The following is a 27702-nucleotide window of genomic DNA, read 5'->3' as shown; positions in this document are numbered from 1 at the left end:
CAGCAGAAGGCAAAAAGTCGAGTTTAGGAATAAATCTAACCCAGCAGCAGCCAACAATCGTTCCTTTTCGGGGTGTGATTTTTATGCTGTCACGCGCATACACGGCCTTATATTACCAGGTGTCTCACGCCTTTTAATTTCCACTAGTGGCTTACCCACAGGAAAGGATCCGAAATCAAAAGGCACCGTTAACAAATGAACGTGTCCGCCTCCCGTTTTCACAATTTGAGCAATATTGCTTTTGTAGTGTAATATTCGGGAAGCTGCTTCCAAATGTACATTCAGATCCTACATTTGCTGGGGTGCGGCCCTAGCCAGGTATGTATATATATAAACCGACTCTTCTGTGTTTGCCTGCTAACTTTGCAGACAAAACGGTGTCAGCTTTATTGATGTCAAGTAGAGGGGATTGAAGGAGATTTAAACGCCACTAATCTGTCTAATTTTGATTGTTCAGGAAGAAAGCGTAAAATATTGAAGCACGACCGGATGAAGCTTACAGCAGCCAAGCGGAACATTTGTACGTGACACGAACACTAAAAGGGTTTTAGAGTATTTTAAATCAATCAAACCGACAACAGTAACTTAATACTGCAATCACTACGTGATTGATTGTAATTCAACCCTTACGATTATGAAGAATTTGAACCCAGTTTGCAAATAAGCATTCTCACCAAAAGCTACGACTGTAATTTAAAATTACAAAAAAAAAACAAAATTCATTTTTAGAATCGGATACTCTTTATTAACTACACTGTAGTTCTTAATTCTTTCTCTGCTATCCTCTAAAAAGGTCACTGAAACAAACTGTACGCATTAGATTACAGTCAATTGGTAATTGTACAAGTGCATGAAAATGCGTAATTATCTGCTACGTCTCTTGCATTACTAGCTTGATACATTGTGTGCTCCCCGGATGCCCTGACTATTGGTCTGTTCGATGAATTCGCAACAGTTTCCCCATCTGCTAATACTAATTGGCCTTAATTTATCCCCCACTTGATTACTGACTAATGGGCAAATTGCTCACGTTGTTGTTGAAGTACTAAAAATTAATGTACGCTAAACGCCGCAATCACAATCATAATCACACAACAGGATCGTCCTCTCACCCTTTTACGCGTAGTACCCACCCACCCCGAACAGTCACTCTAATCTCAAAATCCACCCGCCGGCTTCGGTCCCAGCTTGTTTAGACCGAATCGCTCGAAACTGCTTGCCTCCATGCCCAGGTCCTTCCTTAGTTCCGCTTTCGGCCCGACCAGGTTCATCTTCTCCATTTGCTGGTGCTGAGATCGAATCGCAAAACGGTTGACGTGCACCGGTATAGGAACCACAATCTTCGTGCTGGCCGCATTGCCACTGGTCCCCCTACTGGCTAGTCCGTGCGAGTTGAGTCCAGCCTTCACTCGCTTCCACTTTGCCCGTCGGTTCTGGAACCAGATTTTAACCTGTGCACACAAAAAAGATGAAAAATCATCACATGAACTAGCTCTCAATCACTTGACCACTCACTTGAACTTCACTCAACTTCAAACTGGTGGCGATCTGACTTCGCTCCGTAAGGCTAAGGTATTTTTTCGCATGAAATTCCCGTTCCAGCTCCAGTAGCTGCTCCGAGGTGAAGGCGGTTCGTCTCCGGCGAGATTTCGAGCAATTGTCGGTACTTCCATTGCCACCCAGTGCACCGTCGGTGCCGGTTTTTGAATGACCTGGGTCTCGTTCGTCGTCCGAACAGGGTTCTGAGTCCGATTCATCCAGATCTGCAACAAAAAAACGGGATGATGCTGTAGTGACAAAAATCGAAACGTGAAAGGTAATTTGAAGGGTTTTTTTTTGTATCTGGAATATCGAAACGACAAAACGTACTCTCAGCTTATTATTTACTTTTTATCATAGAATGTTTATCAGTTTTCGGCAGACAGGTAATGTTTCAATCTGCCATCCACGTTTAGTACTGATCGAATTTGATTCGTTATTCATACTTTACTATCGCAAATCTCATGAATTCCACTAGGAAAAGTTACGGCAAGATAAATGGAGCTTTCAAATTAAGGTGTAAACAGTTCATTTGGAGTTCTATTGTCATCTAACCAGTTTATATTCTCTTCAGTATTTGATTTTCTTCGTCAATGGGAGAAAGAAAGTGAAACTACACTCGTTTCTTAAACTGTTATTGCAACGAATTAAAGGTAAACGTACTCCTTTACACTGCCGTTCAAACTATACGTGGAATCTTGGAGCCATCAGTTCCGTATTCCCCAAAGCAAGTTAATACACAAAATTTTTGAATTTAAAATTTACTGTTCTACTTATTTAACAGACAGTGTGATTTTCTAGTGTTGGAATATAAAAACAGAAATACAAGTGTGGACAATAATGGATTCACATGTCATCAACTCAATAAAAAAGGCGAACGCACGTTTTGTAACAAAGAGATGAAATGTTTTTTTGGATAAGTTTGTGATTCATTCATGCGAACGAGAAATCTTAAAGGTGACATATTGAATTTCTCAAACTATAAGAAAAAACAGTTTTTCGAGCTAGGTAAATCGCTTTTAAAAACAGTATGTCTTGGCTCTTCATAATTATTTTCACCCCAAGTAACGATCTCGGAGCTTTTTGGCATTTGATTCAACTTATAAAAGACCATTAAACAAGTTCCAGGTTGCCTATCAAACTAGCGAATCAACTGAAACAGCACTTCACACGTTAGTTTCAAAACTAGAGAAGTCTTTCGAGGCTACAGAAATCTCAGCTTTACTTGACATTGAGGGAGCATTTGACAATGCTTCCCACGTATCTATAAAAAATCTATGAAAAACACGCTTTTGACATGTGCATCACGAATTGGACACCTGCTTTGTGAGCAAACTGGTTAATGACAGCCATATTGGGAATATCACCTTAAACAACAAAACCAATAAGGGTTTGTCCGCAAAGAGAGGTTTAATCTCCTTTATTGTGGTCTATTGTAGTCGATGATCTTCTCAACAACCTAACAAACCTAGGATGCGAAGTCATCCCGATCAGAAAGACAAAACAAAAATGTAACAGAAGCTGTTAGTTTGTTATGCGAAAAACCTTTCATGTTTTTTTTTTTTTTTTAAATTTGATCCCGTTAGGTGTTAAAATAACAGAAATAATAGCAAAAAATATTCTATTAACATCAAACTCATATCAAACTTTGTTACTAACGTGTCAGCTTTCTAACAAAATTAGATAGCATATAGAACACTATAATAACAACCATTGTAATAAACAACAGGATTTGATAGAGACGAAGAAAATGTTAGATTCGTCTCAGAGCAACTTCACTTCAGGATTTGTTTCTATAACTCATTCAGATTCAATTTTGATATCGCAAGCATATGGGAAAATACAAAATTCTATTAAAATCTTTTATTTGTATCTCGTGTTGATAGGATTTTGTAATTTTTTAGTTATGCTCTTCTGATCGGGATCTGATTCGCTTATAACATTACTATTTTAGTTAGAGATTAACGAGTGTTTAACATTTCTAATAGAGTGCAATCCGCTCTAAGCTACATACTCAAATGGTGTAACCTGGAAGGACTAAACATCAATCCTTCTAAAACAATCATAATCCCATTTACGAAAAAAAGAAAGTGTAATATTGCAACTCTAAAGTTGAGAGAAACACAGTTGGTGCTATCCAAGCGAACTAAGTACCTAGGTGTATTGTATTTTTTATCACCAAACCCGAAATCGACCCGTACCCAACACTTTCAAAAATTTTCAAACCCGAAACCCGACTATCTCTAGTATCTACAACCTGTTTGAAATTAGAGTTGAGAGGCTGGCCAATCACAAATGGTGACTTCTAAAAACTGTTAGAAATTTGTAATTTAAATTATTGGGATTTGTTTATTTTCGCAATTAAGACTTATCATTCGTAGGGATTAAAACCTACTTGTCTAATAAAGGAAATAAACTTACAACTAACTTAATTCTTAACTTATTAACTATAAAGAGAGCTTATCGTAGCAATTGAGGATTGCAACGTTTTTTGTCGAAAATTGTTAATAATTTTATTTGAGATAGCTTTTAATGTTTTAACAACAGTAAGTCTATGTAATTCGAGTGTACCAAACCAAGGAGGACGCTTCAAAATCATTTTCGGAACTTTATTCTGAATCCTTTAAAGCGTTTTCTTCCTTGTTAAACAACAACTTGACCAGATCGGTACAGCATAAAGCTGGTCTAAAAATTTGTTTGTAAATCAAAAATTTATTCTTTAAACAAAGTTTGGAATTCCTGTTAATGAGAGGATATAAACATTAGGGTGCCAATCATCGTATAGAAAAAAGTGACCAAAAAATTTCAAAAAAAAAACCCTATACAAAATGTTCACCTGCTCGAGAAAACACCCTGTGCAAAATTTCAACTCAATCGGACTTAAAATGGGGTGGCGCAAAGCGATCGAAGTTTGGTGTTTTTGAAAACCGAAAAATCACCCAAGGGTGAAATTTCGGTTTTCAATTTTTTTTTTGATCCCAAATGACTTAAAAAGGCATGAAACGTCGAGAATTGGTGTCATCTGAAAAAAATTTTCTTTGAAAAAATCGACTCTCAGGAACTTAGTCGTTTTTTCAATTGTGGAAGGCTGAATTCAAACATTTAGAATTTATTTAATGAAATTGATCGCTAGTCTCTCGAAATAGCCTGTATAATGATATACACTATAACTATCATCGAATACATTATGTTTCATTAGGGTGGTTCATATATTCGACATAGGGTGGTTCCTAATATTGTGTAAAATTGGATATAAAATGAAAAAAATCACTTTTCACTGAATACAAATAGAAAAATTCCTGAAAATGTAATATTTGTTATATCATTGTCGTTATGGTGGCAATGCTGAGTTGGAAAAATACCATGTAAAATGGCAAGATATTATAAAACAAATTTACAAAATGTTTTAAAAAACTACTCTATGCAAAAAAAAATTATCTCAACCAAAATTAAGATTGTGTCTCGCGAAAAATGTTGAATGCATCCATGTAATTTGCAAAATCACACACAGGAGGTACGTGGAATTTGAATATTTGAAAAATGTTTTCGATTCCAAGTGTCTTAAAAGTACATGAAACATTAGAAACTGATGGAATATGTTTTTTTTTAATTCTGTTTGAAAAATCTACTCTCTAGGACACTTGTACTTGTTCTTTCGAATGTTGTACCAGACAATTTATTCGTTTTATTTACCACAATAATGTCCTTTGCCAACACTTGAACGAAGACACAGTGCTCTGGCTTATATAATCGGACAATAGACTGTATCGATCGATCGATATCGATAATGAGAGTAGAGGGACCTCAATCAGATACGCAACACAATTGACTCGTTGTTTCTGGGTTTGCGTCGTTTTGACAGTTCGACCATCCGTTTTCTGTCAAGTTTACATCATCAGAACGTGAACGTGCCCATTGGCTGAAACTTTGTATAGACGTTTTTATAGGCAAAAGATACCATTTGTGCTATTGGTTTAATTTTTTGAGACACAACTCATTTTTGAAAAGCTATTGAAAAATGCTATTTCAGATAGGTATTGATGATTACAAATATTTTTACAGCCAACACGGTTCGTTTGAGCGGTTTGACGTCTTCGGCAAAGTTGTAGATAATAGTAGTGTCTTTCAAAAAAAAGCCTAAATGAATCCACCTAGCGGTGAGACCCAGCCTTTCTCATTGAAACTTATTATATGTTAAAATAGATTTACACGATTTAAGAGAAAAAATACTCCTTGAAAATTTCTGCTGGTTCCATTTTTCACTCTAAATAAGGAATTTCTGATAGCCAACAGCACAACTATACCGAACATTCAAAACCCAACATGCACACACATATGAGCGTACATCAAAACATACATATGCAAATACCATGAAATATATATATATATATATATATATATATATATATATATATATATATATATATATATATATATATATATATATATATATATATATATATATATATATATATATATATATATATATGTTTCAAATAAATCACGCGAAAAATCCAGATGACTACTTATGGTTCCCGGAATACAACCTAAAATGGCCAAATTTTGCCTTATCCGGGTATTTCGATGGCGAAGATGCCGACATTTAGTTTCTGGAAAACAACTTAAGATGATCAAATATCATCCATAATGAGTATTGCGGTTTAAAAGCCCATTAATTTGAATTCAACTATGTTCATAGCTTCTGAGATATAAGAGCGATTTTCACATTCTGACGCAGCGCCAAAACTAAAATTTTGATTACAATGAAATTCAATAGCAACCTAAGCGGCAAATAGACCCTTCATTTGACACCAAGATAGAAAGACTCGGTCAGACCATCTCTGAGAAAAGTGAGTGCGAAAAAAAAGGTGCACATACACACAAAAACATATACACCTGTACATGCATACATGCAGAAAATGTTCGATTCGTCGAACTGAGTCGAGTAGTATATGATATTCGGCCATTTAGATCACTTTTCTACCTTTTAATTAGCCAGTGATCGTTAGGAGAAGGTCAATATGTTTACTTTCATTATGTGATTTCACATTTTCATGAACAACGGACAAAGTTACAATCCGATTACAATGAAATTTAATAGCAACCTATGGAGCAACTAGACCTTCCATTTGACACCAATTTTGTGAAAATCGGTTTAGCCATCTCTGATAAACATGAGTGAAATTAAACAGTCTTCAGAAGACGTTTCTTTTCATAACTTTTGAACCACATGTTCAACCTACATAAAATTCAAAAGTTAAGGGTTTTTTTAAGATAGCCCGTTCATTTGATACCAATTTTATTGAAATCGGTTGTGTGGTTTCTGAGAATTGATGTTTCGTGATTTTTACATTTTAAACATCCATCCAATTACAATGAAATTTAATAGGGTCTTATGGGGCAACTAGAACTTTCATTTGCATATAATTGCATGAAAATTGGTCCAGCCATTTCTGAGAAAAGTGACTGAAAATAAAAATCTGCACATACACACACACACATACATACAGAAAATGCTCAGCTCGTCGAACTGAGTCGAGTGATATATACCATTCGGCCCTTTGGACCAATTTCATATCTTCGGTTTTGCAAGTGATTGCTATACCTCGCTAGGAGAAAGGCAAAAAGTTAAAAAAATTATTAATCAGGAGTAAAATATTCGTGCTGAAGAAATAGCGTAATAAAAGAAATGACTTTGAATTTCGTACACTTCAATCACGAGCAATACCGGGAACGTACGAATAGCACAATACCAAATTAAAATTTTGTTGAGGCCATATGTTTTGATCAAAGCAGTTACAGTTTTAAATAGTCTTTGAATTTCGTTTCTTTTCATAACTTTTGAACTTTGACACTAAGATTGTTGAATTTAGTCATCTCTGAGAAAAGTGAGTGAGTTTAAGTAGTCTTCGGAATATGTTTCTTTTCATAGCTGGATTTCACATTTTTAAACATAACAGGCAAAGTAATAGTCCGATTGCAAAAAAAATCAATAGGGTCTTATAAATGACACTGATTTTGTGGAAATCGGTTCAGCCATCTCTGAGAAACATGAGTGAGATTAAACACTCTCCAGAACACGTTTCTTCAAATAACTTCTGAACCACACGTTCAATCTTCATGAAACTCAAAGGTTAAGGGTTTTTTAAGTAGCTCGTTCATTTAAATCAATTTTGTTAAAATCCGTTGAGTAGTTTCTGAGATAATGATGTTTCGTGATTTTCACATTTTTAAACATAACCTCTAAACCAAAAATCCGATTACAATGAAATTCAATAGGGTTTTGGGGCAACTAGCCCTCTCATTTGCAATTAATTTCATGAAGATCGGTCCAGCCATCTCTGAGAAAATCGAGTGCGATTGGGAGAGCGTTACATACACACACACATACACACGCACACACACACACACATACACACACACACACATACAAAAAATGCTCAGCTCGTCAAACTAAGTCGATTGATATACGAGATTCGACCCTTTGGAGCACTTTTATACCTTTGGTTTTTCCAGTGATTGCTATACCTTTCTAGGAGAAAGGCAAAAATCAGGTTTTTTAAATGGGCTGTTTTGGATAATTAATTTTAACTTTCTTTTAATTTTTTTTTCTAAAAATTAATAATTTGTTTTAAGAGTGTATGTTTTTTGCCTTTCTCCTAGAAAGGTATAGCAATCACTGGAAAAACCAAAGGTATAAAAGTGGTCCCAATGGCCGAATGTCATATACCACTATTGATTTTTTGCAATCGGACTATTACTTTGCCTGTTATGTTTAAAAATGTGAAATCTAGCTTTGAAAAGAAACATATTCCGAAGAATACATAAACTCACTCACATTTCTCAGAGATGGCAGAACCGATTTTCACGAAATTGGTGTCAAATGAAAGGTCTAGCTGATCAATAGTATTATCAGATGAACGGGCTAGTTAAAGATTAACTGATGAATTATGATTGAACATGTGGTTTCAAAGTTTGGCTACCCTATACGTTCCCATTTCATTTGATTATAATCGAACCAAGCAACCGTTATGTATTAAATTGTTAATAAAACAACGAAATTCTATTATCTCAAAGATTACACGACAATTGGTTCAAAAGTTATGGAAAAAAAGAAATTCATAGGCCATTTAAAACTATACCTGCTTTGATCAATATATGTGGCCATAATATAATTTAAATGTGGTATCATACCATTTGAATGTTTCCGGTATCGCTCGTGATTGAATTGTTCGAAATTAAGAGTCATTTCGTTTATTTCGCTATTTCTTGAGCATTTGCATTACGTTAAATTTCATATTTTATACTTCTATTACAACATCATTATTTTAGAACCCAAAAAGTGAATACACACTTATTGGATTGAAGCGTTCATGTAAATCTATTTTTACAAATAATAAGTTTGAATGAGAAAGGCTGAGTCTGACCGCTCGGTGGATTAATTTAGGTTTTTTCATAAAAACTACGAAAGATAACCTGAACAACAAAACCGGTCATGGAGAAATCAGAAAAAGTTATAATTTTTTTTAATTTATTTTTTTTCACAGAGTACATTTCTTTTGGAAGAACAAAGTTATTATTTACAACTTTGCCAGATACACTATGCCAATTAAATAAACCGTTTTGACTGTAAAAAATATTCTTAATATCTCATAGAGTGCTCTATTGGAAATTAAAAATATGTCTACACTCGAAATGGTTTGTTTAATTGGCATAGTGTCTTCGGCAAGATTGTAGATAACATATTGTTCTTTCAAAAGAAAAAAAAATGCCTTTTAAATAAAAATTCCCAAAAAAAATGTTTTTTTCGAAAACTGATTTTTTTTCTTGATTTTCAAATGATCGAACTGGTTTAATTGTTTTAGAAGTCTTTTGTAGTTTTTTTTTAAAACAGATTTTTAGAAAATGAGCTCTTTTGAATAATTATTTTTAATTTTTATTCTAACTTATTTTTTAATAAATAATTTTTTTAAGTGTAATTTTTTTTTAAAGACATAATCATTATGTACAACTTTGTCGAAGACGTCACACCAATCAAATGAACCGAAGTCAAATCTAGAAAATCTATAACGAGCGTCTTAGCAGAGTGATTGAGATTAATCAAAGAAATAGTTATCGGTTTCCGTTATACTCTACTAAATTTTTTGGAAATAAATATTGAAATTCAGTCCGCAAATATATATTTCGACTGTGACGTACAGTCTTCCTCAGTGCTTATGTGGACTGGTAAAGAGCAAAGCGTAAATCCTGTTTTTTTTATTTGTAGTAGGTAAAAATGAAAATTTAGCACCCTTAATTGGAGTTAGGTAGGGAATTATGCGGGCGATAGTTTACCGTACCATGTCTGGGGTTTTTGGGAAGCAGATTGAATAGCCATGAGGGGTGATTACCTGCGTCTTTATTGAGAAGCGTGCATGAGTGTTGTTTATAAATTTCTAAACTTTCAGCTACGTCTAATTTCCATAAATTATTAACGGGGCGGAGGAGGTGAATGTTATCCGAAGTTAGTGGATGTTCCTCGTTAAAAATATGTTCAGCCACTTTTGATTTGAAATGGTGTGGTGGGTCATTTGTTGAAACTTTACTTGCTTTGGTCACTTCTGCGAAATGTTCTTTGAAACGTATCCCTAGGTTACGTTTAGTTTGTCCAATGTAAACCATGTCACAGTGACTGCATGCAATTTTATAAATTCCAGCTTTGTTCAGGGTATCAATAGGGTCTTTGGTAGACCCTAATTTTGTTTTGAGTTGGGTATTTCTACTAGTGTAGACAATATCCATCCCAAATTTTCTAAATTTTGAACAAAGTGGGCGTGTCAAGTTAACGTCATATTCAACGGCTACCCTTTTCAGATCTTCTGTTATTGGGGTGAGTGTTGTAAAAGATTTCCGAATTTGAGCACGCTTCTTTTTCGATAAAAAATTTTTTATCGAAAAAGAAGCGTGCTCAAATTCGGAAATCTTTTACAACACTCACCCCAATAACAGAAGATCTGAAAAGGGTAGCCGTTGAATATGACGTTAACTTGACACGCCCACTTTGTTCAAAATTTAGAAAATTTGGGATGGATATTGTCTACACTAGTAGAAATACCCAACTCAAAACAAAATTAGGGTCTACCAAAGACCCTATTGATACCCTGAACAAAGCTGGAATTTATAAAATTGCATGCAGTCACTGTGACATGGTTTACATTGGACAAACTAAACGTAACCTAGGGATACGTTTCAAAGAACATTTCGCAGAAGTGACCAAAGCAAGTAAAGTTTCAACAAATGCCCCACCACACCATTTCAAATCAAAAGTGGCTGAACATATTTTTAACGAAACATCCACTAACTTCGGATAACATTCACCTCCTCCGCCCCGTTAATAATTTATGGAAATTAGACGTAGCGGAAAGTTTAGAAATTTATAAACAACACTCATGCACGCTTCTCAATAAAGACGCAGGTAATCACCCCTCATGGCTATTCAATCTGCTTCCCAAAAACCCCAGACATGGTACGGTAAACTATCGACCGCATTATTCCCTACCTAACTCCAATTAAGGGTGCTAAATTTTCATTTTTACCTACTACAAATAAAAAAACAGGATTTACGCTTTGCTCTTTACCAGTCCACATAAGCACTGAGGAAGACTGTACGTCACAGTCGAAATATATATTTGCGGACTGAATTTCAATATTTATTTCCAAAAAATTTAGTAGAGTATAACGGAAACCGATAACTATTTCTTTGATTGATCTGAACCGAAGTGCTTTTTTTTATATTATACTCATTTTTCATAATATTATGAACCACCCTATGCCGAATAAATAAACCACCCTAATTAAACATAATGTATTCGATGCTAGTTATAGTGTATATCATTATAAAGGCTATTTCGAGAGACTTGTGATCAATTTCATTAAATAAATTCTAAACATTTTGAACTCAGCCTTCCATAATTGAAAAAACGACCAAGTCCCAGAGAGTCGATTTTTGCAAAAAAAATTTTTTTCGGATGACACCAATTCCCGACGTTTCATGCGTTTTAAAGTCATTTGGCATTAAAAAAAATTTTCGAAAACCGAAATTTCACGTTTTTGCGATCTGCGGATTTCGATATCCCCCGATCTTGTCTTCCTGGCAGTCGACAAACGTTCTCCAAACATTTTTATTACGTTGTGACGGTTGATTTGGGCACATTCAACCATTTTGTCAAATTGGCGTGCGAGTATTTCGGATTTTTTTTTTTCAATTTTTCCTCTTGATGCAAAGTTTAAAATTAGTTTTTTTGGTTATTTTTTACCTACATTTCGAAAATCATTATTTTTTTAGTATTATGATTTTTCGCTAATTAACTCTAAAAGGAACAAAAACCTTAAAACTATACTTCTCCTAGATCTTTTTCATAGTTTATTGAAGAATGTGTAGCACTTCCAATTTGAGCGTTTTCATGTAAATTTGAACGACTTTAGCAGTATGAAGCCGGGTAGTAGAATCACTTTTTAGTGCCATTGGTGGCTGTTTTTCGTGCACTGCTCGGCTCAATCGCATTAATTGAAATCGAAACTGTTCCCTAATGATGGTTTCGTTTAGTTTCAACAGTTCGTAGTGAATAACACCGATCCTAGCGCGTATATTTCAGCGAACCACCGACGTAGAAACATGACTGGGTAGTCCCCATGACTTTCTTTTTTTTTCGGTTTGTTGCAATGAATCCATTTTCCATCACACGTCACGATGCGATAAAGAAAACCCATCCTTTTTTCCCTTCGAAGATTTCTGGCCTACTTGCACACGAACATTCCTCAACATCGTTGTATTACCGTTTTTAAAGCGACGAAAGCATGTTGAAGTTCGTGACGAAGTGAGTTGTACTTCACTGCCGTGATATGACATTGTGACGTAGATCCAAGTGATCAGTTTTTTAGTACGGCCCAAAAACGAAAGAATTTCTCGTCACTTTTGTATGGAAATTTGTGCCAACGTCACTTTGTTTTTTTTTTTTTTTCGATTTTATGCAACGTACGAATAAGTAACAACGAAAAAGAAGATACCAAAAGATAGGTCTTCGGATAAAGAACAAATTTACATGAAAAACTCATATTCGCGAAAATTGCACTTACGTCACTTTGTCATCTCCCGGCAGTTCAATAGTTGTTAATTCATAAACCATCAAGCAGCGATGGAAACGAAACGATTATGATCCGATTGTCGTTTTGTCTCAAAGTGTACAGATTGCGATGTGTTCAAGTAATGAATAAACTTGAATTCTCTCAGTACGTAACAAAATGTTGATGCATTGCTCACTCGTAGAGACAGTTACGTAACTATCATGTTTGCTCGAAATTGAAAATTTCGGAGGGGGGTCAGACTGATTAGTGGTAAGTAATTTTAGGGGGGGGGGAGTCATGTCGAACGCTACCTATCGTTACATAGGAGGGGGGGGTCTGAAATCTAGATTTTCAGCGTTACGTAATTTGTAATATAACACGTCGATGTTGCACCATCATGTTTCATATCAGAGCAATTCCATCACAAAACCGGGCAATCAATTTAGTCGACCATTGCAAATACAGTGATCACCCGATTATATCACCCCCTTGATGATGTTTGGAGTGATAAAATAGGGAAAGTGATAAAATCTCATAGTTTTACTTGATTTAATTAAGCTCTTACGAAAAAAACATCAAAGGTACCCATTTTCAGAACCACGAACTTTTATAAACGCAATGCAATAAAGAGCACTGTGATTCACGGTGCAAAGAAAAAACAATCAATTGAGTGAGCACTGAATTCAGCTGCACAGTTCTCGACGGAGTAAAAATTTAAAATCTAATTGTGGTTCCAAACGAATTCTTCATAGGATCAATTTGCACTCGGGTGTTGTAGGATTTCCTTTGCTTTTATCAAATAATGCAGCTGACATAGTTAGGTTACTAAAAATTGATATTTAAGCATTCTGCGTTGACATTGTTAAAAAAAATTCAGAGGCTGTTCGCATCTACGCCATCTTTCATATAACAACAATATCGCACGCTTAGCCTTGGGGCTAATAGCGGTCTCGATCAACTAGGTTAGTTGAGAGAATTCGTTATCGATATTGTTTTTGGCACATTTTGCATGTGTAGGATAAGTACAACGATACACCGTGCCCCAGTGCTGAGTCGAGAAAATTTCCAGCTCGAAAAGTTCCTTGGCTCGATCGAGAATCGAACACGATATCACAACCGTGTGGGAGAGCTAGCCGACCGACATCGCTCACCACAGAGCCACGGGGACCACTTTCATATGTAATTATCAAATTGTGCGAAATGATAAAAGCAAAAGTATTTCCTTCTTTCTTGTTCGCCTACAAAAACTAAGCAAATAACAGCAACGCCGTCAACGCGAATATTAAAAAAAAAACAGTTACATTACATTGCCTCATGGCTAGCACAGTAGCTTGCAGAGCAAAAAATGACACTACACATTTGTGAGCAGAGTAAATCCACCCGATCGGCACGAATTGGTAATCAGATGTTACTCTGATCGGTTCTTTCTTCCTCCGGTCAAAAAGAGCATATACATAATAGCAAACCTAGGAATAATGCTGCGAAACAGCACAGAAGGACATTGAGTACAAAACAGGATTCCCCAACGAAGGATTGCGATATTTTCATCAGGTAACTTGATCGCTCTGGCATATTAATTTATCAGGGGAAAATGATAGCAGAGTCGGTGTATTCGAAAGCCTGATTGATAATAAACATAGTCCCGTTATCAGGATTCATCCCATTATTGAAACTTACATTGAAATATCTACTTCTACAATGTCAGTGGTGACATCTGGTTATGTGTCTTCCTTTTTTGGGCATTTTTGTGTGTTTTTTAAACAGACAAACCTGTTTTTCTACAGTGGAAATGTTTAAAAACCGTGCAAGTAAGAGCGAAAAAATATTTAGCAGTATTAATTTACCAGCGTTTATATATAGAGAAAAGGTATGTGAGGAAACGTTAACTATTAGCAGTTGCTCAGTTACGTCTTGTCCTGCACTTTTTTTCGCGCCTTTTTCGAGCTTTAACGCCATATTTTGAACAATCCTCTATAATTAAGATACTATTTGACACATTTCAGAACAGTAGAATGCATGTTTTTTGACTGAAATGTGAACAATACTGGCTGCAATATCTACTATGTATAACATTTCCTTGTTTTTTCTTGTTTTTATAGTTAAATCCTGTAAAATATCACATATAATCAATTATTGTGGTATAATTTGTCGGTTAATGAGGAACATGTCAAAAGGTCATAAATTCACACGTAAACCAACCGAGTGAGGAATGTTTTCTTATACTTTATTATTAGGTAAAAACCTTCTTTCACTTGCCGTGTTGTGCAATAACAGCTTTTTGACAGTGTTGAAAGTTATTTCTTTGAAAAACTCTGCATTAGACTCGCACATGATATTCCCAAGTGTCTCTTCAAATTATAAAAAGAGGGTATCCATGACCAATAAGGTATATTACGAAGGAGTGGCAGATACGATTTCAATATGCGATCAGAGGTGGCGAGTACAAAGTTGTGACGTCACAACAATCGTTTACGTTCGGCAAATAGTGCGGATATTCGACAGTTTTTAACGTTCTACGGTAACCAAAAAACGCGATTGCCATCGTGTTCAGTTAAACTTGGTGATGTTTTGGTTTCGGGAGCCAAAAAGTTAGGTATAAGCATTAGGGTGGGGAATCGTCATATGGAAAAAACGGAACTTGATAGCAGAAAGCCAGAACCAAGTTTTTTTTGTTCTGTTTGGGGTCCAAATAATCCTGAATTTATTGCAAGTCGATTGGTTCTGTCTCCGCTTGGCGCGTTGCATTTTAAATTTATATGGAGATTTGTATGGAAAAACCAACTTTTTTGCATTTTCCATTCTAAAGAGCTCAAAATGGCCCAAACCATAGGTTTCATGACTTCAAACGGTAGGTTTTTTGATACCTAACAACTTGGCCGAAGACACTAAAGAGCTAGGGTGAGCCAAAAAAATACTAGAGCTGTTAAAAGTTGAGTATGTCGAAATTTATGTTGCAAATCATTTTTTCTGCCAACACTGCCAGCGTACCGGCGTCAGTCAAATTTCCATCAGAAGTGACCTCTGAAACATGTTGTAGATTCTATCTACGCCTAGAATATTGACCTAAATTTGTTCACTTGATCCAGCTGAGTGTATAAACTCGTTAGGACAGGTTACTTCTGATGGGAATCCTACTGACGCCGGTACATTGGTAATGTTGGCAGAAAAGAAGATTTTCTGCATTTAAATCGACATGCCTAACTTTGAACAGCTATAGCTCTTCTTAGGGACATCCTAGCTCTTCAGTGTCTTCTACAGAGTCGTTAGGCATCTAAAATACTGTACTTTAACATAATGTAGTGCATTATTAGAGCATTATTGAGCTCTCTAGAAAGGTAAATGCAAAAAAGTAGGTTTTCCCATATAAATTTTCATACAAATTTGAAATGCAATGCGCCAAGCGGAGACAAGACCAATCGACTCCAGGTAAGTTTAGGGTGGTTTGGGATCCCAAAAGGAACCAAAAAAACTTGGCTCTGGAAAATCGATCATTTTTACCCACCCTAATAAGCATACATGCTTCTCTTAAAAATCCCGATGATGAGAAACGCTGGCGTTTGTTCTGTCGGGTACCGCATCTTCCGGCAAACTTTTATGTTTGCTCACAACATTTCCGCGCGGAGGATTTTGAACATAGGTTTCAGGCCGATTCCCGGCGCATTTTAGTATCGGAAGGTAATGTATCGTAAGGTGTATCAATCTAGTCTAGTCTAGTCTAGTCTAGTCTAGTCAACACTAACACAGCCAGTACTTGAAAGGATCCTGGAAAATGATATCCATCATTTAAAAAAAAATGATTTCCATACATTTTTCTTGTCAACGGCCAGGCCTACTGTGTAGCGCAATATGATACAATATAATCCAGACAATCCGTACCAACCGATCCGTATGTAAGAAGAAGTATACCTAATTCGTTGGGAGTGATAAAGCTAAGAAAGTACACTTCCTCGTTGACCAATCTCCTGGGATGGAACATAGGTATTTCCTCCTCATGTTCTGGTTTCAAAACCAAGGATATAGCGCCTTTACACGCTTCAACTGTTACGGTTGGATACTACACTACTATTCACAAACTTTCTAAAAAAACACTTGTAAATTTCGAAAACATTAAACACATTTTCTTCTAGAACATCACGCGAGTTCGTCGCTGCGCTCGCACCCTAGCGAACACAAACTAACTATTTTTCACATTTCGCAACAGAAAAAAAAGCACGTTTGACTAAAACCAACTACACTGGCACCATTTTCCTTACATTCATCTTTTCACCGATCGCATCGTTTGTTTAAAACGCTTCTAGTGAACACACTCACTGTTCACATTTTCACTTTTTCCATCGAATTCCATTAATTTTTTCAATAAAACGCGGACGCGGAAAAAAGACGTCTATTCGCGAAGCATGGATTGCCTCGTTCCGTAATGTATCGTAAGGTGTATCAATCTGTCCAAAAGTAATTGTTTACGTTTCAGCCGTTCCAACAATTTTTACACTACCACTGGTGAATTTATTATCACGGAAGGTGCGAGCCAGATCCGCGCTGGTAGCAGAGCTACCACACGAGGCAGAGGCACGAGGGAGACACGCAACACGACGCAAATGCACCAGCTGAAGAATGCGCTCCTTCGGTCGAGCAGGTCAAAGCACCGGCGAGAACCTTTTTTCGGCTGGGGCCGGCGGTGGGTTGTTAGATGAAGCAAGTCAACCAATGACTGAGCGCTCAAAGACCTGCGATCCATCGTTGATCGCAAGAGGTTGGAAATATGAAATATTCAGGCATAGGAATTTAAAGTAATTTACAACAGAATAAGTTATCGTTTTCGTCAGTCAATTTTAAAAGATTTCGTTATCTATGACAATATCTGGGAGACACATGTTGTTTCTGATATTATCATAGTACAAAAATATAATGCATTCCAAACGATTTACGATCCATATTTCAAACAAAATTCATGCATGTTCCTGCGCCAAACTATGTATAATTGGTTGTTGTGACGTCACGATCTCAGCACGCGAAAAATATTGCTATCTAATACTTGCAACCTCGCTCATCTGCCGCTCCTTCGTATATACCTAATTGATCCATGACCAGGCTTGTAAACGGTCAACACTTTCATTTGATACGCTTCGTTAGTGTACGTGGCAGTAGGCTTGTGTTCGCAAACGTAGAACGACCGACAGCACTCGCACACGGAAAAAAAAAGATGCACAGCGTCATTCGTTTGGCGACATTATTTTGTTTTTTTATACTTCAATCTGTTTCTGTTGAGAAATATTGTAACAAAGACTCCGCACACAACGTGCGTAATTCTCATTTACAGAAAAAAATGTCCAAATACGTTTAAGGAAAAAAACGTCGTGGAGGCAAGTACTTTCCGTATAATGTACAGTGCTGTAAACATAAATGATTTTCGCGCTTTTTCATAAAAAATAATGCTTTCGATTCTGTACATATTTGAAGGAAAAACAAAAAAAATAACAGGAGGGTTGTGTGCAAAGCCACGACCGCAAGGTTGAAGTAACATACTTTTACAAGAAAGATAACCCGGCTGCTTGCGTGTTTCATTTTTTCTAGCAAATAAACGTTGACTAATCAACTCGCTTCAACAAGGATTGACCATTTTCAATAATATAGTAAGTTACTTGGCATGGTTAGGGCTTGACAATTTTTAAATTTTGAGATGAAATTTTTTCGAATGTCGTGCTCTTGACTGAAGTAAAAGATAATTCAGTACGTTCTGAGACACGGAAATAAAGTAAAATTTATAACTTTCACAAATTTAAAATGTAAATTTACTCAAGAGAAAACAATTTGTTGTTCAATTTACTATCGGAAAAGATGCCGATGACATCTGCGTTATCACTGACAGCGCGAACAAAGTATTCGTTGTGATAAAGTAAACAGTGAAATGCTGATATAACACTCAAAACTAGACGTCTCACGTGTTGTCAAAATGAGTCAACTTTTCATTGAATGCATTTACTAGTGCCCACTATCGCACAGAGACTGCATTTCACTAAAGTGCCTCACTGCATCAGCCGCTATCGATGCTGAGATCCGCAGCAACTAGTGCGCTATCCATAGCCATGCCACAGTTGTGACCGCTATACGCTGCCATTGGTATCCACTGTCCCTGCATCAGCTGGCCCAGCTGCTATCGTTGCTGGAATCCGCTGCAACTAGTGCGCTATCCATTGCTACGCCACAGGCCGCTTTCCGCCATCGCTGGTATCCACTACACTGCTAGTGCTGCTGCTAAGGGAGGACGACTGCTGTTGTCACTGTCTAGAACTATTATGAGCAGCTTCGGCTGAAACAGACTCTTATATAAGCTTATATAAGCCAAATAGCATGTTTTAAATTGCAAGGTATATGATTCTGTCGACCGTGCTTGGGAAGCAATCATATAACGACCAACCAGAGGTCGAATTTTTCGTTTTGACAAGGCTTGACTATTTTCAATAGTACAATAGTGTGAATAATAAAATTACAATTATCTTCTTTTGGAAAGAAACTTAGAAGATTTTCCAATCTATTGCTGCAAGAACGAAGGAAATCCATCGAATACTAACCGATTTATTAGCATTTGAAGTTGGACATATTTTTCCCTTTTTTCGGTTTTACATTTTCATTTCACATCCCTATGTAGCCGAACTTCCTGGGAAAAGTATTCTACTTCAAAAACGCTCAAAAAACAAAACTATTTTTTTAACGCCCAAGCCTCTAAGAGACTGCAAGAAATTAGTGAAAATACCTAGGAAATCTACGCAGCATTTTTTTAAACCGATTTTATTTTTGTAGACAGAATGTACACTATAAATACACTAAAACATCGCACAGTGCGGGAGGAAATCATGAAAAAATTACTACGTCACTCAAGTATGCTCCAAGTTTTTCTACATAAGATTACCTACAACTTTGCTAAAGACTTTACTGTGATTAGACACCAAAAACTTTGTCAAATACACTATAGCATCTTAAACCACTATGCTACGCTCCTCTCGAATAAAATTCGCCGCCGCACGAAGTTGATCATCTACAAAACACTGAACAGGCGGCCGCAAAACTCGGACCATGCTCGTGGAGGACCAACGCTCCCATTGGGGTTTCGAATGGAAGGTGTTGAGCACCGTCTGCGGTGGAGTTCAGATGGAATCGTGGCGTAAGTGGACGAACCACGCATCAACTGCTGGGAGAACCACTCATTGTTCAAACGGAGAAATTCGGAAGGCTGTGGTGGGCTGGGCATGTTGTAGGGATGTCAAACAACAGCCCGATTGAAACGAAGCGACGAGGTGCGCAATGAGCAAGATGGCCTAAGTCATATCTGATCAGTATATACTAGGGTGAGGAAAAGTGATCGATTTTCCAGAACCAAGTTTTTTTGGTTCCTTTTGGGGCCCCAAACAACCCTAAACTTACCGAAAGTCGATTGGTTTTGTCTCCGCTTGGCGCATTGCATTTCATATTTCTATGAAAATTTATATGGGAAAACCTACTTTTCTAGAGCGGGGGCCTAGTGTGGTTGGTAACGTCTCCGCCAACCACGCTCGACGCCTGGGTTCGAATCCCACCGCCGACATAGGCGTCGATGGTTGTGAGGTGGCGTGATCCACTCACAACCAACCCAACTGGTCTAGATTCAATCCTAGCCGACACCGGGAGATTTTCTGAGGCGAAAAATCTCTGGGATCACGCCTTCCATCGCATGAGGAAGTAAAGCCGTTGGCGCCGGTCCGTTAATAAACGGGTCGTGAGTTAGGATCCTGGGTGAGAAGTCGCCTCCCTTGGCGTCGGTGATTGGCCACAACAGTGGCGGAACTAGACCGACGGAAAATAAGCGAGAATAAAAAAAAAAACTACTTTTCTGCATTTACCTTTCCAGAGAGCTCAATAGTGATCTAATAATGCACTACATTTTGTAAAAGTATAGTATTTCAGATGAAGAGCTGGGATGTTCCTAAGAAGAGCTATAGCTGTTCCAAGTTGAGTATGTTGATTTAAATGCAGAAAATCTTGTTTTCTGTCAACATTACCAATGTACCAGCGCCAGTAGGATTCCCATAAGAAATAACCTGTCCTAACGAGTTTATACACTCAGCTGGATCAAGCAAATAAAGTCAATATTCTAGTCGTAGGTAGAATCTACAACGTGTTTCAGAGGCTACTTCTGATAGAAATCTGACTAACGTCGGTACACTGGCAGTGTTGGCAGAAAAAATTATTTGCAACATAAATTTCGACATACTCAACTTTGAACAGCTCTAGTATTTTTTCGGGACACCCTAGCGTTGTTAGGCATCAAGAAAACCTACCATTTTCAGTCATGAAACCTATGGTTTGAGCCACTATGAGCTCTTTAGATAAGAAAATGCAAAAACGTTGGTTTTTACTTCCAAATCTCCATATAAATTTGGAATGCAATGCGCCAAGCGGAGACTTAACCAATCGACTTCCGAAAAAATTAGGATTGTTTGGGGCTCCATATAGAACAAAAAAAACTTGGTTCTGGCTTTCTGCTATCAAGTTTCGTTTATTCCATATAACGATTCCCCATCCTAGTATATACAAACAATAAATTCTAAAAAAATCAAACTTTATCACGTCACACTGACTAATGAACGATCGAAAAAAAGATAACAAATCATTAGAGTTTAACAAAATTAGACAGTGCGACTATACGAGGTCGCAATTAATAACTGACTAATCTCCAGTCTCTTCATAAGGCGGCCCAGAAAAGGTAGTAAACCCGGCGAACGACATAACCCTACAGAAAATATTATCTCTGGGCATCGATCGCCGTGAGATAGACACAGATATGCTGTTATTTTCAAACTCGTCAAGCCTAATGATTCAATTCTGCAGCATAAATAGGAACCGAAAAAATGTCCATACCATTTTATTAAATGATCAATTCTAAAGATGCATGTTGTTATATAACATTCGTCCGTTAAAAACAAACGACCAAATGAATAAATAATTTGCATCAAAACTTGTCGCACACACAGAGCGCGTAAATAATTCATAACGTACTTAAACGTCCGCCGTGCCGCCGACCGACTCCCGTTCATCCCTAAATGACCAATTTATGGTAATAAAAATAAAACTCAGTTAAGCGACGCACGATGACGTGACTAAAGCGGGATATCATCGTCCCAATTTCCTCCCAAAAGCACTCCTGCTGCCTTGAGATGGCCTTCACTGTCCTCGTCTTCCTACCGCACAGCGCGCGTGAAGAAAAGATGAGTGATGGGCTAAAAAGCATTACACAGTGATGCCACGCTCGGGACAACGCGTTGCCGCCCTCCGTTTCCTGTGATTGTGGATTCAGTCGATTTGCACTCCCGTTTTGTATTCGTTGGCTAAAATGCTAAAAATGTAATCTCCCTAGTGACTTGCTGCGGTCGTCGGTCGGTGGCTCGTCCAAACTCCAAAGCAAACGACTGTCTGTCTAGAGACTCTCTGCCTGTTTTTCTGGGTGTTTTGCGTTCAGCAGCGCAGCGGGCGAGTCAATTGAATTACACACAACAGCAAGGGGGAAAACTGGCTCGAACAGATTTGAAAGATAAACATCATCAAGTGGGGAGTAAATGGTTGATAATATCTGCGGACGGAAATTATGCGTTTTCCTCTGTAAATTAATTTGATGTGCCCACGAACGACTCCGGGACTGTTTATGAAGATTAATAGTACTTGACACGCTTCGAATCGCTTCCCCGCTGGCATTTGGTTTATTGGTGTGGGACATAAGATGCGAAATTGATTATAAATACAAATTGTATAATTTAGGAGAAAGTGAATTTGGCCTAAACAAAAGCGATACAGAATTATTTTCTTTTCTCGCCCCGAAAAAAATTCAAAAATCATCATTATATGTCAACTACAAGTAATCCATGGAAATGATTTTTTTTTAATATCTATGGATAAATCAATACCATAAATAGAGGTTTCAATTAAAATAAAGATTGTAAAATGACAATCAAACAACAACCTCTGTTTTTTGGGAGGCAAGTAGGGTAAAAGCACCGGTTTTGGCCATAGTATGTTATCGATGAGAGGTAACTGGCCTGCTTCCTTCGATAAATATGTAATTGAATCAGTTCAACGTGGAAATCGGATGAATTCGCCTATATTTTTCACTAACATTGAGTTTAAATAGTAAAATTATGTTATTTTGATTATATATTTTCCAACCAAAAAACTTCTCTAGGCTCTTATTTTGGCCACAACATTTCTTAATTGGCCACTCGGGGCTCCTATTTTGGCCAATTCGCGAAAAAGTTGAATTCACACGAATTTATTTTATAATTTGACTTCACCATGTAGATATATTTTATCAGCGGAAAACCCTCGTTATTTAGCTAACTAAAAGGTCAGTATATCTTTTAATCAAACTAAATAATAATATTATATTCACACATAGCTAGCAGTGCAAAGTACTTCGAGCTAGAATTTTATTTGAATTGAGTAGGATATTTAATAACACTGACATCACATCATTGTTCTATGTTAATTTTTCTGTCATTTATCTTTATTAATAAGCTTCCGCTCTTTACTTTTTTCACATAGAAACTTATTTGTATTATTTACCAACTATAGTTAAAAGTCCGAAGCGTTAGTTTCGGTGGATACAACCGAAGTTACAATTTTGTAAAGATTCTGAACCAATAGTTAACGGATATATTATGCGGAACGGATATATTATATCAAAAAGCGGTGCTGTAGTAATATAATCTTTCTTATCCAAAACCAGTTTTGTGTTTTCACGAATCTCATGCGATATCTTATGACAGCCCGAAAAATTTCGTACTTTTCATGTTTTGCATCAATGTTAATACGTTATCATGGATTTGTTTACATATGGCCAATATCAGGATTATGAATAATGGAATTGCTTTGATATGTGGCCAAGAATGGATCATTGATCGTTTTTGGAAGCTTTTATTATTTTTGATATTGCAGAGAAAAATCACACCATAATGCCTATTTTTGTTATCCATGTGCTGTAATGAGTTGTGCCTGATGCTGGTAACAAAATTTGCTATAGAAATGTACAAACTTAAACAAGATTATGCTCTACCAAAAATAGCTTGCAAATTACCTAAACGCTAGACTGTACAGTTAACCTGGGAGAGTATATTCAGTTCCTTTATTAAAAGTATAACACGCATACTTATTTGCTACAGTAAGTAATGTATTTGTCGAATAACATCAGCAGTTTCAATAGGAAACTTCGAAATACGTGTAATTCAAGATACTTCTTCACAATTATCAATTTCATTCTATCATGGCCGAAACTGGCGCTATGGCCAAAACCGGTGCTTCTACCCTACTTCAATAAAAATAAATACACACACTTCCTTTTGTTTCCTTGCTATGACCTATGACCACTGCTACCATTAGTTAGTTAGATATATTGTGGTATACTTCGCCTTACTTTATATGACTTCTATTTGTTGCTTTTTTATTAATTTATCGAATTCCTACAGAAAATTCTGAATTCATTCACACAATTGTAACAGTTAAATTCCTTCTAATATTTCTTTGCAAATACTAATTTGCATGTTTCTCTTATTTCCTGCCTAATTGCTTGGAATACTCGAAAGGCTGCGTAGAGTTGAAACCGAGAATTACGTAATTATTTGAATAAATTGTATCAAAATGGCGCGAAATGGAGTAATATTTAAAAAAAAAAAACAGAAAACCATTTGAACCGAATTTGCACATAAAAGTTGTACAAAACGAGAAAATATTTATACAATTTCAGCTCAATTATGATCGAATTTTCACAGAATATAAATTTATTCCAATATTTTCAAAATTTTCACATTTGTATCCTAGTTTTACCTCCAAAATTTTGTTTATTTATAATTTTATCAAAAATTAATTGCATAAACTTTCTCACACAACGAACCTGCCAGACTAAGACGTGTGTGAACTAGATATAACTTATAAAATTTAAGTTTGCATTTGTTCGATCCAACATCAAATGAAAATGCTAAAAGTTCGCTAAAAAAGTTTCAAAATTAATTGAAACAAATATACACTTATTAATTAGGCCAATAAGCCTTAACAAATATATCTGAGAACGGGAAAACGCGAAAACTATAAGCTGATGACTTGCATCTTCGCCCCTTTGCCTCGAACCCAAATTGTATGCATGCGATTGAGTTGTAACATAAGTGCCACATCATTCGCTCTCATTAACCCTCTAAAATACGCATAGGTCCTTACCTGGATTTTTCCCACAACCGGTCGGCGACAGTGACAGACTGATATCGTCACTGTAGGACCCATCGTCGTTGCTTTCCGCTCCGCCATCTCGCAGCTGCTGCTCATCGTCGTCGCGATCGATGTTCAAGTAGGACTGCCGCGAATCCGAATCGTGCGCATCCAAACTGTTCCGATTGGTCACTACCAGGTCACTGTTGTTGAAATTCCGCAGATAAATTCTTCTTCCCACACTTTCACCACCATCCACAACACTCGGACAGGCGGCAGGGTCAGCATTAGTTTTCGCATCGCCCGTAATACCACTTTCACCAAATTCTGCCGCCGGATAGAAGGATCTTCGAGTGTTGGCAAAATACTGTGCCGCTGCTTCGAGACTCGGAGATCCATACTGTTGTAGGCCGGAGTACGACTTCGAGAGGTTCACATTTATTGACGATTTATCACCACTCTGTACAGTAAAGCTTTCGTTACTATTGGCAGGTCCCTCACGACCCAGTTCACCAGACTCACTTGGTGTTGATGATTTATGAACACGTTTATCACCACTTGCGGCACTGACAAATAATTGCGATAGTTTCTCGTTGGCCGTTTGTGACAGATATCCTACCCAAGGATTGTACAAAGGAAAATTAGTGAATGATAGCATGGCCGCATTATAACCACCAACGAGATACGGTCCAACCTCACTTGCGGATAGTCGAGACCGGTCCAATGCCGACGGAGAATCTGTTCTTTGCTTGCTTTCCGCCGTATTCGCAATGAGATTTTCAATCGAAAACGAGGAGCTTGGTATCCTGGAAAGTCTCAAGCGATCCTCCGACTGGATCAAGTCCACTGTCTTATCCATTTCCATTGTTGCGGTTGTCGTCGTCGTTGTTTACGGTCGTTCCTCATGAAACCCAACGCTCGAACTTTAGAAAACGCGGTACGCGACAACGGTAATAAGCAAACGCGACCACACCAATCCGGCAGCACTTTTCGACTGAACTGAACATTCGGGCATGAACTGTATGGTTTTTAGTTTTTCGCTTTTCCTTCATCGTACAGATGGCTTAATGCAACTGTGTTAGTTTCGCGACATAGACCCCTCCTTCTGTATACATACACACTTTGTCACGCTGGATACGGTCTCATTGAAGGGATTGTTGGGTGGGGTGGGCTGGAAAGCAGAGAGCTACATAAACTTATTTGTTTTCTTTCATTGCATCGTAATTGCTTGCTACCCAACCAAATGTTAACCGTAGCTTGTAAGAACAATTTCTGCATGCGGAATCTCTTCGCTACGTTACCACCACGACGGATATGAGACACAATGAGGCGGTTTTTGGCGTGATCTGTCTAATATAAACTACGTAACATCAGTGCTGATAAAAGTCATTTTCCCCAGCAAAATTCTTCGAAAATTACAGCCAATCATTTTCAATTTTCACTTCCAATGATCGCAGCACTCTTTCAGATACACTAGATTTTCGTCCTAGTAACGTGCTGTTATACTCAAATGAAATAGATCGCGCGCATCGTTCACGGTTACGGAATGAAATTTGACGAAAAATCCAACCAAATGATCTTCACTTCAAAGCGAAAAAGAAAAACAAACAGCCCACTCAACCAAAATGAACCTCACCGAAACACCTTTTCACTGACACTGACCGATGCCTTGACAATCTTCGTTAACTGATAAACTGATTTTGTTGTCTTGCTTCCATCGCATAAAATATAATGAGGTGTTTTGACAGTTCACTTCCATGCAAAAAGCGGGAAGGGAGAACTCTGAAAGGATTGTAAAAAAATAACGTTTATGGATGCTTTTTTTCACTTTCACGCAAGAGTGTCAACAAATATCAACCCTAGTAACATACACTACATGAAGGTGATAATTTAAAAAGATTCTAAATATACCTTGAAGACAAGTAAAATTTTTTCATCCAGTAGTTTATGTGTGACTAAATAAAATAGAAATGACGATAAATGAAATTTTTGATACAAGACATTTGCAAACATGTAAAAACTAGTTATTATCTTTCGTTTTAGTATACGGTAATCATTTCTTTGGGATGTTAAAATGTTGTTCTTTTTCACAGATAACTCAGCATACAGGGTATTTTGCAGGAAAATGAAAATTAAACGCCGAAAAGTATTGTGAAAAAATATGTACTCTTACCTGAAAAAGATTCGATGATTGTAACAGAAAAACAAATCTTCACGAATACATTTTATGTAGTACCTACTCCTTATTTGTTCACCATGTTGTTTTATTATTAAGCTTTAGTAAGCCTTGATCAACATTTCCTCATCTTTCTTATTGCAATTCAACAAATCAGATTTAGCCAGCAACTTGGTTGTCAAATGTTTCATGATTGCTAATGATAAAAATTTTGTGAATGAAGGATGTAATAAACGTTATTTTAAAAAATAAAATAAATAACAGTACCCTCTTGAACGGTGAATGCACGCCTTTCACCTCAGGGTGTCACCTTGAAACTGATACACTATATTTATCTCATAAAATTAAAACTGGTGAATATTTCCTGAAAAACAATAATCGATCCAGTGATTCGAAATCAGCGAATAAATTGATATGTCAAAAATTTTCACGTCAGACCGTCTTTAGTAAAACCGTCCAAACCGTTGCGAAGCTGATACGCGATCATAACTAAGTTACTGACACCGTGTACCAGATCTCGCTCCACCTAGTCTTCCTATCTTGCCCGTTGCGACCCTAGTCGTCTTCTTCCTACCGGATTCGAGGCAATCAGGTGAAGATGCAGGGTAGTTGTCCGCCATTCTTGCAACATTTTCTGCCCAGCATATCCGTCCAGCTTTAGTCAC

The 27702-nt window shown here is 37.0% G+C and overlaps 1 protein-coding gene across 1 annotated transcript; it reads right to left on the bottom strand.

The window, feature by feature from the left end:
* Positions 1 to 736: 736 nt before the first annotated feature.
* LOC129722720 (homeobox protein unplugged) lies at positions 737 to 25858 on the bottom strand. Its single transcript, XM_055676410.1, has 3 exons — positions 24874 to 25858; positions 1516 to 1763; positions 737 to 1451 (listed from the first exon to the last, which is right to left on the bottom strand). Exons 1-3 carry the CDS (start codon positions 25724 to 25726, stop codon positions 1158 to 1160), a joined length of 1395 nt encoding a protein of 464 aa, XP_055532385.1. The 5' UTR covers positions 25727 to 25858; the 3' UTR covers positions 737 to 1157.
* Between the last annotated feature and the right edge of the window lie 1844 nt (positions 25859 to 27702).

Source organism: Wyeomyia smithii, chromosome 2 (genome assembly GCF_029784165.1).
Source record: "Wyeomyia smithii strain HCP4-BCI-WySm-NY-G18 chromosome 2, ASM2978416v1, whole genome shotgun sequence".
NCBI lineage: Eukaryota > Metazoa > Arthropoda > Insecta > Diptera > Culicidae > Wyeomyia > Wyeomyia smithii.
Note: the sequence above shows the minus strand (reverse complement) of the source record. Positions and strands in the feature narration are given on the sequence as shown.

Coding starts and splice junctions, on each gene's coding strand:
- LOC129722720 (XM_055676410.1), bottom strand. CDS start 25,726: ATGGAAATGGATAAGACAGTGGACTTGATCCAGTCGGAGGATCGCTTG. Junction 1,764..24,873: donor CGGTTGTGGGAAAAATCCAG/GTAAGGACCTAT, acceptor TTTTTGTTGCAG/ATCTGGATGAATCGGACTCA. Junction 1,452..1,515: donor TGAAGTTGAGTGAAGTTCAA/GTGAGTGGTCAA, acceptor TTGTGTGCACAG/GTTAAAATCTGGTTCCAGAA.